The sequence below is a fragment of the Sapajus apella genome, unplaced genomic scaffold, assembly GCF_009761245.1.
Source record: "Sapajus apella isolate SASKATOON/1434 unplaced genomic scaffold, GSC_monkey_1.0 scaffold33, whole genome shotgun sequence".
Lineage (NCBI taxonomy): Eukaryota > Metazoa > Chordata > Mammalia > Primates > Cebidae > Sapajus > Sapajus apella.
In genome coordinates, this window is record NW_022436973.1 from 12,855,886 (window position 1) to 12,872,441 (window position 16,556).

Here is a 16,556-nt window from a genome sequence, read left to right on the forward strand (position 1 = left end):
CCAAATTAAGGGTGGATCTGCTTCCCTAGTCCACTGACTCAGATGCTCATCTCCTTTTGGCAACACCCTCACAGATACACCCAGGATCAATACTTTGTATCCTTCAATCCAATCAAGTTGACACTCAGTATTAACCATCGCAAGTCTACCCCTTGTCAACGTGAACCCATACACCTCTCCTGAGATCATATATAATCTTTAAATAAAGACAATAACGAGGGTGAAGATATTTTCTTAATACAAGTGTATATATGCACAAACATGTTTTTAACAAAAGAAGGAGAAAACGCTCATGACAATTACAGTCCTTGTTTCTGCAGCTGGTCACGTGGTTGTAGCTGGCATTGATGACTACCTTCTTCTACTACCCATTCTGTATTCCCTTTGCCTTCAGTAAGCACCTCTGCAGGTTGTGTTTTTTTTTTTTTTTCCTGATGGAGTGACTCAAACCTTCATTCCTGAAGGGTCTGGGCCCTTTGTAGTCCTGCCTGGATTGGGCTGTTGTAGTTTCCCATTGATATTAATCACTGGGTATGGTAATACAAAGAGACTCCCTAATGAATCTCCTGTATTTCATGTGTACTCTTCGTTACCTCCATTGTGGAGCAGTAGACTGATTTCATCTCAATAGTTGGGTCAGTCACTCCAGCCAACATTGTAACTCTCTCCTTAGCCTGTTGACTTCAAGATAGGAGGAGCCCAAAGTGTCAGTTGGCAATCTTAACTTCCAGTTTAATGGAAGCATTGCTGTGTTTTCTGGTGGCAGCGTCCCTCCCTCTGGAACTGAGACCTCTAGACCAGCAGAACACAATGTTACAGGAACAGGAAGTAAAAATTTTGCTAGTGGATCTTAATCTTTTAAAAACTAAATTTAGCACAGCATCTGACACAAAGCAAGCTCTCAATAAATAGCAGTGGCCGCTGTTATTTCATCCTTCCAGGTCTTTCCTTTAACAAACCTGTTCACATACAATGCTACATTTTACCATCATGGCAGGCCCTGTGGGTGTTACTACCTAGATTTTATGTCTTAAAGACTGAAGTGCAGAAGTTTCATGGCAGACTCCCGGTAGCCAGCTGGAAAATCCCCAACCCAAAGTCCAGAGCACACCTCTGACTCCCAGTCCTGAGGCCTTTCCAGTTCCCAGACCACCTCAGCTGTCAGCTGGATTTGTGTGCCCAACGAGGCATGTGGCTTTTATATAAAAGAGAAGCACATAAGGAGGAAATCATGAGTGTTCAGGATCACCTTCCAATTCCTTAAAGAGGTTGCTTTTGCAGTAGCGACATACTACCCAGTGGGCTCAGCCATGCAGTTTTTCCTGCAGGGTTAGAGTGGATCATTTCCTTCAGTTGATCACCATTTGAAATAGTAGGGGGGCTTGAGTTCAGAGGCCATGTACAAAAATAATTTTTAAAATCCCCAGAGCTTCATTAAGCACATACAAGACTGAGAGTGAGCCAAGAGGGGGCTATCTAGAGAAACATGGACTCCCCTCCCCCATGCTGTTTATTCTAAATGGGTTCATACAAAAATTAGCCAGGCATGGTGGCACATGCCTGTAATCCTAGCTACTCAGGAGGTTGAGGCAGGAGAATTGCTTGAACCTGGGAGGTGGAGGTTGCAGTGAACCAAGATTGTGCCGCTGTACTCTAGCCTGGGTAGCAGAGTGAGACTCAGTCTCAAAAAAAAAAAGAAAATAAGAAAAATAAATAAATGGGTTCTAAGTGTGTACATAATGGGGTCACAGAAGTGTTCATGTGTTGCAGTGAGTCTGTGTCGAATATGAGCCTACTGAATATGTTGTTACAATTTCTAGTACACAAATTATTGGGCAAGCCTTGCAACTGCTTTTTTAGAAAATGTTTATATTCTTCCTTAATGATAGAGATAGGGTCTCACTATGTTGCTCAGGCTAGTCTCGAACTCCTGGACTCAAGCAGTCCTCCCACCTCAGCCTCCCAAAGTGCTTGGATTACAGGTGTAAACCATTGCACTTGACCTTTTTTTTTTTTTTTGGATTTTTAGTAGAGACATGGTTTTGCCATGTTGGCCAGGCTGGTCTCGAACTCCTGGTCTCAAGTGATTTGCCCACCTCGGCCTCCCAAAGTGCTGAGATTATAGGCATGAGCCACTATACCCAGCCTGCAACTGCCTTTCTGACCTTCGTTGTTCTGTTTCTTCTCTCCTCCCCAATTCTGTGATCTGGAGAGAAAAATCGAGATGGTTGCATATTTCAGAGTAATCAAGACTCTATTCCCAAGCATTTTAACATCCATTAGAAGCCCCCTATGTTTGCCACTCTGTGTGGCGGGGCACTTCATGGAGTCAGATAAGATGCTCACTTCCCTCTGGCACCACCTGGTCTGCCTCCAGTTAGGCAGGATGTTGGAGGCCACCAGAAACTTTGACTGCTAGCTCCATCAACCGTGGCTTGGGAGCAGTAATCTAGGTCAGGAAAAATTCCTTCCCTAGGAAACCTGGCCTGGTCCGTTTAAATCACAGTATTCTACAGTTCCAACCCATTGGATGGAACTGACTGGAGGAGAACCTACTTTTGGATTTTTTCCCAGATCTCTAATTAATGGCTTCTTACCTGTAAGCTTAGATTAGCTGCTGTTTATAAGGCCTTCCCAAGGTCTGGCGGGAACCTGCCAGTGACCTGGAACTGTCAGGTTTGTACTGCTTGCCAGGGCTCTGTGAAGATTCCAAAGTGCATCTTTCAAAATACTAAATATTTTTGTTGTATTATATCCATATCTATACCCTGTGCAGAAAAAACAGGAAAGTATAAAGATCTCACCACCCAGGAGTAACTCATTGTTTACACTCTCAGTACACTTCTTTCTTTTTTTGAGACAGAGTTTCACTCTTGTTGCCCAGACTGGAATGCAGTGGCCTCCTGGGTTCAAGCGATTCTCCTGCCTCAGCCTCCTGAGTAGCTGGGATTACAGGTGTGCACCACCACACCCAGCTAATTTTTTTATATTTTTAGTAGAGACGGGGTTTCACCATGTTGATCAGGCTGGTCTCGAACTTCTGACCTCATGATCTGCCCGCCTCAGCCTCCCAAAGTGCTGCGATTACAGGTATGAGCCACTGTGCCTGGCCTAGTACGCTTCTTCTAGTTTTAATATACATACCACCACCACCCTGCATATACACCTGCACACATTTTTCACAGTTGATTTCCCTAGGCTATTGATAACCCCCTTTCCCCTAGAGCATGAATGTTTTTCCACATCATTTTTAAAACATTCTAAGAACATGGTTTTTATTGTTTTCATGGCTACATTTAGGGATCTGCCATGATGTTCCTAACTGGTCTCCATTTAGGCTGATTCCAGTTTCCTTGATTAATATCTTTGTGAGTATATTTTAATTTAAATTCTGTATTCTTTATTTAAATGAATACCTAGACATGAATTTATCAGATCAAAGAATATAGAGATATATAAGAGGGTCTCACTCACTGCTGCTGGTCTGTACGCCACATCTTCCCGCCGCTCTGCTGCCCGGTTCCTCCGCTGATCACAGTGAAAGAAGACATTGCCGTGCTTGTCATTGATAATGGCTCCAGCATACGCAAAGCTGGTTTTGCTGGGGATGACGCCCCTCGAACCGTGTTTCCCTTCACCATCAAGTGCCCCCAACACCAGGGCATGATGGTGGGCATGGACTAGAAAGACTTCTACATGGACAACAAGGCCCAGAGCAAGCACGGCATCCTGACACTGAGTACCCCATCGAGCACAGCGTTGTCACCAACTGGGAAGACATGGAGAAGATCTGGCACCACACCTTCTACAACGAGCTCCATGTATTCCTGGAGGAGCACCCAGTGCTGCTGACTGAGGGCTCCCTGAACCCCAAGGCCAACAGAGAGAAGATGACTCAGATCATATCTGAGACCTTCAACACCCTGGACATATATGTGGCAGCCCAGGCCATACTGTCCTTCTGTGCCTCTGGGCGCACCACTGGCATTGTCATGGACTCTGAAGATGGGGGTCACCCACACAGTGCCCATCTATGAGGTCTGTGCTCGCCCCATGCCATTCTGTGTCTGGACCTGGCTGGCCAGGACCTAACTGACTGCCTCATGAAGATTCTCACAGAGTACGGCTACAGCTTCACTACCGCAGCCGAGCGGGAGGTTATGTGTGACATCAAGGAGAAGCAGTGCCACTTCACCCTGGACGTTGAGCAGGAGATGGCCACCGTCACGTCATCCTCCTCCCTGAAGAAAAGCTGCAAGCTTCCTGACAGCCAGGTGATCGCCATCGGCTATGTGAGGCTTCGGTGTCTGGAGGCATTGTTCCAGCCCTCCTTTCTGGGCATGGAATCAGCCAGGCATCCCTGACAGGATGCAGAAGGAAATCACTGTCCTGGTGCCCAGCACAAGGAAGATCAAGATCATTGCCCCTAGCGAGCACAAGTACTCAGTGTGGATTGGCAGCTCCATCCTGGCCTCACTGTCCACCTTTTAGCAGATGTAGATTAGCAAGCAGGAGTATGACAAGTTGGGCCCCTCCATGTCCACTGCAAATGCTTCTAAATGGACTACAAGCAGATGTGTAGCATCTGCTGCATAGGTTAATTCAGATGTATAAATTTGCCCCTGACAAATGTGTATACCTCATGCTAGCCTCACCGAACTGGAATAAGCCTTTGGAAAAAAATTTGTCCTTGAAGCTTGTGTCTGATATCAGCACTACATTATAGAACTTGTTGCTGATTTTGACCTTGTATTCAAGTTAACTGTTATCTTGGTATTTGTTTAATAGTTTGTACATATCTTTGATTTCAACCCTTAGTACATGTGATTTAGTCACTTCATGGCTGAGGTGAGGACATGCTTGTGGAAGACAAGTCCAAGGCTTGGTGGGTCTGTGTGGCCAGCAGTCTCCCACTGGTGCAGGGTATTAATGTGTCAGGGCTGAGTGTTCTGGGATTTCTCTAATGGCTGGCAAGAGCTCCTGAACCAGTTGTCGTGTCTGTCTTGCCTATAGGACCCAGTTTCCTTTCTTAGCTGATGTTTTCCTGCCAGAACACCGTGGGCTGTTACTTGCCTTGAGTTGGAAGCGGTTTGCATTTACACCTGTAAATTTATTCATCCTTTTCATTTATGTAAGGTTTTTTGGTATGCAATTCTTCAGTCTTTAAGAGATTACAACAAATTTTGGTTTTCTACTGTTATGTGAGAACATTAGGCCCCAGCAGTGCATCATTGTTTAAGAAAAAATAAAAGTGCTGCCATTAAAAAAAAAAAAAAAGACATACAGTATAAGACTTTTGAAGGATTATGTATTTTTTTGTGTATATCTATATATGTTACAGAGATAATACAGAATTACTCTCCAGAAAGCATGCAGTCATTTTTGTGCTTTCTAGCTCATGCATTCTCCATGAAGGCAGAAATTGGTTATTGGGGTCGGGGACAGTCCTGGAGATTACAATAGTTTGTGGCCCTCCTGCAGGCACAGTGTATACACAGATACACAGTACATCTATAGTACTAAAATTGTATACAGGGGCTATTGACAGAAAGGTTAAGAAGCACTGTTCTAGCTGTATATGACTCCATACATCTGCCTTTGAAGCTTTTAAATCTTAGCTTTGGGATTTTGGTTTTTGGGTTTAAAAATAATATTTTTCTGATGTAAAACTTCTTGGTTCATTATATAAAGTTAAGAAAATGGAGAAAGATGTGAATAAAATTTATCTGGAGGTTACCAATAAAAGGTTACCAATTAATATTAACATTTAATATTTTAATCCATGGCTTTTATTGTTTTTTTTTTTGTTTTAATCCATGTTTTTAGGTTTGTGTTTCACTCTTCTCACGTAATCGCCATTGTAAGATTATCAATGTTCATCTGAGCCAAGGACCACCCTGAAATATCCCTTGTGTTATGGTCTCATGGAAGGGTTTCCCCTGTCCCCCATGCCTGGGAGTGTTTGTGATCTCACATGCATCAGGTGCCTGACTGCTCTGGGACTTGAAATAATTGTCTCTTGTTTATTTCAGGTGTGATCCCCTGGGCCCATTTGCTGTCGGGGGAGAAGACTTAGACCCTTTTGGGTGAGTACTGCTGGGGAGGTGGCAGCAACACAACTTGCTCTTGTGGCTTTTCAGCCCCAGCTCATCTTCTAATTTTAGAGTTTTCGGTCAGTCTCTTTCTTCGGGGAGGAGGAGGCAGTTGTTGCTGAGTGGCTGAGAAAGCACTGCCACATACGCTGCTCCTCCACACCTAGTGCAATGCAGGAGAGCGCTGAGTGTTGGCAGGGAGCTGAGCAAGCCCAGAAGGCAGCTCTTCTGCCATTTCCGGCCCCCTTGCCCACCCTAGTTTATCAGATGTATAGTGAGGAGCACATGGTGGGCCTTAGGGCAGCTCAGGGCTATTCAGAGGTTACCCCACTTAATAAAGGGAGTCCCTGAGCCCCATTAGACTCTGGATGGTTCTTATCATGCATCCAGCAAAGTTACTACAGCCTCAACTATCCACTCTCTTCTCTAAATGATTCAGACTAGATTTTAAGCTCTGCTGCAAAGTGACCCCAACTTCAGCATCTCATTTTTAGACAGTGGGGAGATCACTTAGGTCTGCAGTGCAGCTTAAGCTGTGACTTCAAAATTTGGGGAACCATCAGCTCATTCATCCTAGTTTGAGCACATGAGGTAAGGTCCATAGAGCTCCATGAGGGACAGATACTTTCAGGAGCCAGACCTAGGCAACCCACAGGCAGGAGAAATTGCCCTGAGGCCCTTAAAGAAAAGAGAGCAAAAAAAGCCAACATCACGAATTACCTCAATGGTAGTATTAGTCCTTAACCCTAAAGCTTCACCCTGCAGAACCTTGTGAGGGCGCTGTATTGACCTCGGCAAGTTCTGGCCCTCGGTCTTGATCAAGTTGTCCCTCTTGGATATGGCAGGGATCTCAATTTTGAGGAGCCCTACAGAACCAAAAGCACTGTGCAGAAGAACCAAGCCCTGCAGAGCCGAAAGTACTCACTCAGCTATGAGGTCTGCTCTTCGTGTAGGCTTTGTGTTCTTGCCCTTGCCCACTTCCTGCTGGCTCTCAGGCAGCCATCCACATGTCTGCTTGGGCCATCCAGAGTAGATATCCCTGCCATTCTTGGTCCATTCTCACCTCCCTTGCCTTTTCTCCAAGGACAGTCCTTCCACACCTACTTACCCAACTTTTCTTCTTGCCTCAGGCGTCGGAGAGGTGGCATGATTGTGGATCCCCTGAGATCTGGCTTCCCAAGAGCACTTATTGACCCATCGTCAGGCCTCCCGAACCGGCTTCCTCCAGGCGCTGTGCCCCCAGGAGCTCGCTTTGACCCCTTTGGACCCATTGGGACCAGCCCATCTGGGTAGGTAGTCACTCAGGTATGCCGAGAAGTAGGACTTGATGGCAGCTTGGCTCAGTGTGGCAGCAACAAAGGTTTCTAGCCCCAGGCACAGAGTTACTGCTGCCTCCACCTGTTGCTTCCAGGAGAGTGGAGCCTCCTCCAGGGCTCTGCCTGATGCCTCCCTGGAGCCTTCTAGGAGCTCCCTGTCCCTCAGTGCCTCTCTTCCCCCAGCTCCCCTCTGGGGAGGACTCAAAGTAGGAGGAGGAACTAACAATTCTTGAAAGTTTGTATGTCAGAAACCCAGTGGATCCTTTCTTTAGTAGTCTTGGGTAGATGGTGCTGTCTACATTTTATAGATGCAGAAAATGAGACCCTGAAGGATTAGGTAACTTATACCAAGTGAGGGAGTCAGGATTCAAACCCAGGCTGTCTGGCTCTTGAGTGCATGTTTTTAAATTCCTCACACCACAACATTGTTTTGAAGGGCAACCTCCCTCAGTGCAGGGTCATGTCTGCACCCTGGTCTCTCCATCACTCCAACTCATCAGCCCCTCTTTCCATTCCAGACCTAACCCAGACCATCTCCCCCCGCCGGGCTTCGATGACATGTACCTGTGAAGGCCTCAAGAATGTAACATCCCAGGCTTCCCTCCACTCTCCTGGAGCTGCCACTGCTGTCCCCATCAGCAACTGTGTTTTTGCGGGCTGAGGGCAAGGGATTCTGCCCATGTGTTTGCAAGCCAGCTGGGATAGCCTCCCCACCCCTTATCAGAGCCAAGGCACCAGCTGCACCTCTCCACCTGGCTGCAGATAGGTCCCAAAGAGAAATCAGTGTGTGTCTTTCACCACCAGCTCCTCCCCTTTGACCACCAGCTCCTCCCCACTTCCCAAGGGAGACTCCGGCAACCTCCAGCGACATATATCCTTGACCAGATGCAGTCCCAGTTGCAGCGCTATAAGAACAGAACGCATTTTGGATGTTATTATTAAGAACCAAATGTCAATACAGAATTCATGTTGCCGGTTTCCCACTTTTCTTTTTACATTAACGCATAGCTCCTTCCATTTATAAGACTTTAGAGTCTGAGTTTCTGTGGGGCTGAATGACCCCTTTTCCTACCCTTTGCCTATTCTTGCTTAATTCAGGCGCCTTCCTTTCATTAATTGCCATTGCTCCTGACATCACTAAGATGGGTCCCCATCTGGCTGCATGGATGGAAATGAGTGACTGGAAATCCCATAGGCCACAAGAATGACTTTCACAAGGGCAGGAACATTGTGGAAAGACTGAATCATTCTGATGAGGCAAAATCCTCCAGCTATTCCTGTCTGGGCCAGTTTTGTAGGTCCATCTGTGCATGGGCAGCAGTAGTCAAAAAGCTGAGGAATAAACAGGACAGACCTGAAGGCTAATCTTATTTTTGCCACTAACTTAATGAATGACCCTAAGCGAGTCCCTTCTCCTCTTGGGCCTTGTGCCAAGCCTATGAAATTAGAGGTGGCTTTCCTTCTCTAAAGCATTTTGATGTCTCATTCTGTGTTTGGTAACCGTAGAAACTGGGGCAGAGGCAAAGAATGACAGTTCAAGGAGGTACTTGCCTTGAACCTTGTATAGTTCTTGCCTAACTCTGGTTTTTGGACCCTGTGGGGCCCAGACAGAGCTGCCTTGAACCTTGTATAGTTCTTGCCTAACTCTGTGTTTTTTGGACCCCACGGGGGCCAGACAGAGCACAGGAGCATGGGCTACATCTGAGTGTGGTGTTGAACTTCGGGAGGAGCAGGGAGCCCTGTGCCTTGTGACCCGGCCCACCTGACCTTTGGTGTTCTCCGGATCCTTTTCAGCCCGAGGCCCGACAGACGAGGGCAGTGATGAGCCCTGTTCTGGAATGGAAAGAGCACGATAGAGCACCAGGCTAAGAGGCACAAGATCAAGGTGGTAGTCACTTCCGCTCTGCAGCTAGCATTTCAACCATATGTGGGTCCTTTCACTTCTCAGCTCCTTGGATTCCTTTCCCTAAATTAGGACCTATTACTTATCTGTAGGTAAGCAGGCTACTGTACCTTTTCTGAGGTATCTGCTAGGCTGTTTTCTGTAGCCTAAGATTGCCTTTCTGTTTAGCATGAGAACAGATAGACGAAAACTAAACTGATGCCTAGGCCCAGGGTCAGTCTCAGGTGGAAACTGGGCCTGGGTGGGAGGCTAGCATGAGCAGCTCCCTGGGTATTTCTGTCAGTCCTCGTGGCAAGCAGTGATTTAGTAAAAGATCCCAGAGGCAGGGAAGCCAACCACCTTGAAACCTTTAGAACATCTGTGCTTTGGAGAGAGACCCAGAGATCAAGCGGAGGTGCAGATTCAATCATTACTTATAACCTTCTTTGAGGGCTGACAAATGGGAGGGATGTTAGTTTTTGTTTTGGAATTGGACCATACTTGCAATCAAAAGGACTTAGGGCAGTTTGCTCATAAAAATATCATTTATTATAAAAAGAAGTATTTAAAGGAACATCAGACTAGAGACCATCAGACAGAAGCAGGGAAGGTAGATAACTTTTAGATCCTTGATGTGAGGAAAAGATAAAATTTAAACAATAAATTTGCCACTTAGACTTTTTAGTAGCAAAGGTCAAAAAGATAGTCATATACAAAATTCTGTTTTCTGAAAACAGAAAATTGTGATTCACCTGCAGAATCAGCCATTTTTTTGTGTGAGTTTCCTTGCATCAAGGACACTGAGAAACGCAGTTATTGTCTTAGGTGTTCTATGGGAGGAAGTGAATGGAGCCTTTAGGAACTTCCTGGTCAAGCTGATGGTGCTTAGTTTGGCCTGAGCCACTTCCCTCCTTCCAGTCATGAGTAGTCATCAAGCAGCAAAGTGGAATGTTCAGGTGTATATTTTGTAGAACCCAAAAGATTGGAGCCTTAACAATAAACATCAGTACTAAGTGACCTGTTCCTCCTTTTTTTTAATAACAGCTGTATTGAGATAAAATTCACATACCCATAAGGTTCACCCTTTTAAAGTATACAATTCAGAGGGTTTAGTATGTTCACAGTGTTGTACATCCATCACCATTTCTAATTCCTGAACATTTTCACCACCTCAAAAACAAACCACAAACTCATTAGCATGACTCCCATTCCCTTGCCCTCAGCCCCAGGCAACCACTAACATCTATCTCTAAAGACTTCTTTTTTTCTGGACAGTTCTTATAAATGGAATCACTCAACATGTGACCTTTTGTGTCTGGCTTCTTTAATTTCATGTGATGTTTTTAAGATTCATTCATGCTATGGCATGTGTCCATGGCATGGATGTGTCACGTTTCCCTTATCCTTCTGTCAGTTGATGGACAGTTGGGTTGCTTCTACAAAAAGGCAATTATGAATAATGCTGCTAAGAAGATTTGTGTACCAGTTTTTGAGTTTTCAGTTGTTGGAGTTTCAGATGTTTTCAGTTCATTTGGGTATATACCAAGGAGTGGAATTGGTGGTTCACATGGTAGCTCTATATTCTATTTTGTGAGAAATTGCCAGGCTGTTTTCCACAGCAGCTGTACCGTTTTACATTTCCACTGGTAATTTATGAGGGTTCCAGTGTCTCTACATCCTCACCAACACTTGTTATTCTTCATGCTTATGGTCATCCTAGTTAGTGTGAAGTGGTACCTCATCATGCTTTTCTCTTCCATTTTTTAAAAAAGGAGAATTTTGACCTACAAGGCAGAGACCAGAGTCAGCCCCACTTGGGGAGCAGTCTATGGCTTTGATAATCGCCACCTTGGGATGAAGATGGTTGGTGAGCTGCAGAGGAGTTGGTTTGACTTTTGGTTCTAGGCGGGATGTGATACAGGGCAGGTTCTGTCTCTAGGGAAGTTCCCATGACCTTTTCAGATCTAGTGAGATTCACATCATCACTTTGGTTTGGTTTGAAATTTCTTTGTTTATCCAGTGAATTACAAGTAGAATAATGAACTGGTTCTAAATCGTCTTTTGGTGCTGAAGTACCATAGACCAACTCAGACCACTTCTCTGATGTACCAGCAGCCCCCACATCACACCTTCACCTTGGCTTGTCTCTTCCCCAATTCTTTGAGTTAGCTATGTTTTTTACTGCATCCATCTACTCAGTCATGAGCATCTGTCAACCTCCATTGTGAAGTCATGAGTCTCTTGAGACCAAAACTCCAAGAATGTATTGTGCTCACAGTGGACAGGGTGTTCCTTTGCCAGGTGGTCAGTAGTTGTTTATATGTAGTTAGAAAATAGATAGCAAGTTCCACGCAGCCTCATTCTTTGGAACTCAGCCTCTCCTGTGGCCCTTCTACTGTTGCTAATAACATTTTATTAATGATCTATGCCTCTCTTCACAGGAGGAAAATTAGAATCTATGGAGCAGTTCGTATTCTTTTTCACCTAAATTTGTCTACTTCTGTACATTTCCAATAAGACACCATGGTGAGGGAAGATTCCCCACATGTATATCCCCAGCTGTCTCTATCATAAAACTTATATCCGTGTAAACCCACCATTGACATTTTGCACCAAAAAAGATATTCAAAGGCAGACATCCAAGTCCCCAGCTCTTTATTGCCTTTGGGATACCACAAGGCACACCCTGAGTCACTGCAGCCATGCTTGGCCCTGAATCTCTCCTGGAGGGTGGGTCAAACGGCAAGGATGGCAGGCAGGATGGTGGGCAGTGAGGAGTGGCAAGGCCTAGCTGACTGAGGACACACCTAGCAACAATGACAGGAGGTTTGAACACCACATGAGTGGCAGTGCCCGTGGGAGGTGCAAAGTGGAAGCCCAGCCCCTGCTTAGAGGAACATGAGGCGATGGTGCAGTGCAGTAGAGGACACTGGATGGTCATTTGAACAGCTGCGTTCCAGGTGAGCCACCTAAGGTGAGTGTTGTGAGACTCACAGTGGGTTCAGAGGGACAAGGTAGTGAGAGGGTGCTGCTGACGCATTTGTCCTGGGATTCAGTTGCAGTAAACAGAAATTTGCCTTTTGTAACCAAAAGGTCCAGAGAGCAGCAGGATCACATCACCATTGCTACACTCTTGGGATTAGACACTCCAGAGCCACACAGCAGCTGCCTATGTCTGCATCAAAAAGTGGATGTCCTTTACACTGCCATCTGGACACCACTCAGCTAGCTCATCCAAGTTCAAGGCTCAATTGAATGCATCTGGTTGTTGGAACCTACATGGCCTTTCAAATGATACTGGCATGGGATCTTGGGAAAATATCTTTATTCCCTCTTTCCACCTTTCCAGGCAGGTGCACTGGGACAGAGGTCTGGTAAGCCAATCTTCTGTGTTGTCTACGCCATGGACCATGATATAAATGGGTACCACAGCCTTGCATGCCTGAGCCTAACCATCTCCTGAGATGCTTGCTCTAAGTACACATTAGTACATGCTGGGCCCCAATCCAGGTCTCAAGGGAAGAGTCTTCAAGTCCATTTTTTACAAGTTCCTCTTGTGATTCATATGATTCTGCAAGTTTGAGAACTGAGAAGGGAGGGGAAGACCTACATCCTCCTTACTCAGACCACCAGCAGCAGCAGCAGTATCACCTGAGAACTTGTTACAAATGCAGAATCTCAAGCCCCATCCCAGACATTGAATGAGAATCTGCATTTTAACAAGTTTTCCGTGAGATTTGTGTACGCTTGATGTGTGGGTAGCTCACATATACTATGTCTTTTGTCCTTTACATGATTATCAAGTACCAAGAATTGAGCCAGTCAGTCCTCTTGGTTAACGGCACATTATGATTAATGCATGCAAGAACTCTGATTTGGCATTTTCCTTGATTTTACCCCCAGTATCCACTCCATTCCTTTGCCCCCATGGGTCACTCAAATGTGTTTCATGTATCTTTAAAAATGCAGCACCTTTATAGCATACATTATATCTTCAAATCATAACCATAATGACATATTATCCCCATTTCCTAGATCAGAAAAGGAAAGATTGGAAAGATCCAGTAATTTGCTGAAGGTCAAGCAGGAGTCCCAGATTCAGTCAAGCATGGGTGACTCACAGCCCTTCCTTGGTCATTGTGTGGCCTTCCTCATCTGCAAAATGAGCATTACCCCTACCTGCAGGATTCTTGCAAGATCCAACCAAATGTGTCTTATTAACAGATAGTTGGGACTCGATGGCTGCTTGCTGCAATTGTCACCGAAGTCATATGGATAGATAAGGGTGGGACTTAAGGACAAGAGGAGAGGAACCTTGGAACGTCCCCCAGTGCAGGAAACAAGCATTTATCTGGTGCACACACAGTGTGCTAGGCTTCTCATCATCACATGTAGTACCCCTGAAAACCCCAAGGTAAACACAGCTGGTGGCATTAGTTGAGATGCTTAACCCCTATGGGTGGCAGAATCATGACTGGAACCCAGGTCATTGTTCTTTTCAGTAGAACTGCTGTACCCAGACCTCACACCCTCTCTAGGCAAGGTGCATGGGTCCCTGGGCAAAACCCATTCCAGAAGCTGGGAAACCACATCAGAACTTGTGTGAGAAAGAAGTGATGGTCTTAAGGCTCCTCAGTCAGTCCTGTTTGCACAGTGTGCCTCATGCTTCTGAGTACTTCCACCTGCAGCCCCAGTGCCCAGAGCACCTGATTAGGAGGAGCATATGAAACCACCTGCACAACCTCCATTCCACAGAGGAAGAAACAGGTCCAAGAAGTCCTTATGTGAGAGGGAGCTGCTAAGAGGCTTCCCTAGGCCACAGCAATGGGCTCGGGCTCTGTGCAGGGTTCTGTCACCTGGCTCCATGTGCTACTCACCTCAGCCTTCTGAGTTTAGTAGGATCTGTCTTCCCTATTGATGAAAAAAGCAGGTCCACAGCTTTTTTCCCAAGGCCACACAGACCACAAATCCTGGCTTCAAGTCCAAGGCATTTCCAGTAAACAGTGCCCAAATCAGTCATGGAGGTCCTTTAGTGACAAAAATATGAAGGAACCCTTCTTTCCCCCTCCCAGTTCCACAGCTAGGCTGTGTTAAGAGGAAGGTGCCATACAGGTTCAGCACCCTGGTCAGCGCCTAGCCTCCCTAAGGCCGCTGGAGGAGGCCTTTGGGGCCAGGTCAGGTCAGTGTCTGCTGCTCCCTGATCCAGGATGGCCCATTCTGAGAGGAGGGGGCCTGGACCTAGGTGTCTTGCCACCCAATACAGAGCCCTGCCCTTTCCCTCTCCTCCAGAAGGAAGCATGGGAGCAGTCCCATCCTCTAGGTTTCTTGGTTCCCAGGACAGAAATTGAAGTGAGAAGCCTGTGAAGAGTGGGTTGGGCCAGGGACCCTGAGCCATGGTAACCTTGAACAAGTTTGGCTTTCCCCATCTGCAAAATGGAGATAAGGATGAACTCACCTTCCCAAGATCCTGCCCATCTATGAGAGTCCATGACTGAGTGGCCCATGGGTTGGACTGAGTTCAGTGCTACCCCAACCATCCCTTCTGTTCTTCCCCACAGAGCTTCCCAATTCACATGTAAACCACAGGCATCAACGTGACAGCTGACAGCCCAGGTTTGCCTATAAATGTGCTCTGACTGGCCTGCATGTTATTAAATTTGATACAATGCATGATGGCAGTTATTAAATTTGAGTCTTCACTCTGTTCTTTACCAGTAGTGTGACCTTCGGCAAGTCACTTAACCTGCCTGTGAAAGCATCCTCATATGTAAAATGGAGGTAGTGATAGGACCCCTCTGTAGGGTTGTTGTGAGCTTCAAATGATCTAGCAGATGTAAAGACATAGATGAGGGCTTGGCACAGAGAGAACACTATTGTTTAAAAATTGGGTGACTTAATGTGTGTAATAAGTGACCAGTTCATTGCAGTGTACAAACATGAAGTGTTTGCTTTTTATCCAAATGACCTCTATCAAATGTTCCTCTGTTATCTCAACATCTTGGGCCCAGTCAATAACTAATTAGGCACTTTTGTTTTCAAACTCAGTCCACTTCAGCTTAAACTTTCCAGCTCATCCAGTTCCAAGAAGTGGTCTCTTCTTCTGAGCTTTTGCCCTTCCAGTGTGGTGGGTGGGGAGGAGGAAGGGAGAAAAATAAAGTCTCTTCACTGGCCATGATGATGAGGTTGGCAAGAGGAGATTTTGTTTTTTTAAGAGACAGAGTCTCTGTTACCCAGGCTAGAGTGCAGTAGTGTGGTCAAAGCTCACTGTAGCCTCAAACTCCTGGCCTCAAGTGATCCTCAAGATGGAGTCTTGCTATGTTGCCCAAGCTGGACTTGAACTCCTGGCCTCAAGTGATTCTTCTGCCTCAGCCTCTGGAGTACCTGAGATTACAGGCACAAGCTTCTATGCCTAGATACAGGTGGCCTTACTCTAATTCATACTAGGTTTTGGGGTTTTGTTTTGTTTGATGCTGGGGTCTTCAGTAGACTACATGCATAAGTTGGGGGTGTTGGTGAGTGCTTTGTCCTGGACCCTCAGAGAGGAGTGGGGATCTCTGTCAAATCTAAGAGGCTCACAGCCCTACTCCTTGATGTAGTATGCTGGGCTCCATTAGTTACCTGTGCCACCCACAGCTCAGCCTCCTCTTACCTTCCTGCATCAGTGCTTGGGGCCCCAGGAACAACAGGGTCCTCCATCGACCTCCAGGGGCTCTAGGACTCTGGGAGGGGAGGCAGGACTTTCCCTCCTCCTGCCTGATCCCTTCAAGTCAGCGTGGGCTGTTCCCATGGGCTTCCCACCTCAGGAATTCTCTGGTCAGAAATAGACCTCATCTTCATGTTCACAAACACTTCTGAGTTCCAGAAGATACATTTCAAGCCCTCTCAAGAATACCCTCCTAGCATTTTTCATCTGTTCAGTGCCGTATTTCCGAAACCTAGCAGAGTGCTCAAATCTTTGTTGAAAGAATGAATAAAGGGTGCTTGGATGGGTAACACTCAGGTGGTCCGCAGGCCCTGCAGCTGGGAGGCAGGCCCTTTCTTAAGTGATTTAGTAAGTCCTGGGCAGGGGGAAGAGTGTGGAGGTCTGGTCCCAGCAGGTAGCATCTCATTAGACACATCCTTGTCCTCAACCACCATTCTCAGGCAGTGGGATAATCCCTTTCAGCATGCTCTTACCCACACAAAGGTCCAGCAGTCCAGCTGCTCTTGAAAAATCAGGAGCTCTGGTAACCCTGAGCCCGTCCACCACAGGGCAACAGCCAGTGA

At 46.2% G+C, this 16,556-nt stretch overlaps 1 protein-coding gene across 3 annotated transcripts in view; it reads left to right on the forward strand.

Moving 5' to 3' along the window:
* PSMF1 (proteasome inhibitor subunit 1) overlaps positions 1 to 10,307 on the forward strand; it is a 48,482-nt gene extending 38,175 nt beyond the window's left edge. For 2 of the 3 annotated variants that reach the window (XM_032295376.1, XM_032295378.1), the window contains 3 exons: positions 6,033 to 6,086; positions 7,223 to 7,381; positions 7,927 to 10,307. In XM_032295376.1, the coding sequence (XP_032151267.1) occupies positions 6,033 to 6,086; positions 7,223 to 7,381; positions 7,927 to 7,978 (265 nt within the window). In that variant the 3' untranslated portion in view covers positions 7,979 to 10,307. The remainder of the gene's footprint in view (positions 1 to 6,032; positions 6,087 to 7,222; positions 7,382 to 7,926) is intronic. The other variant, XM_032295377.1, reaches the window with a different exon arrangement.
* Positions 10,308 to 16,556: the final 6,249 nt, after the last annotated feature.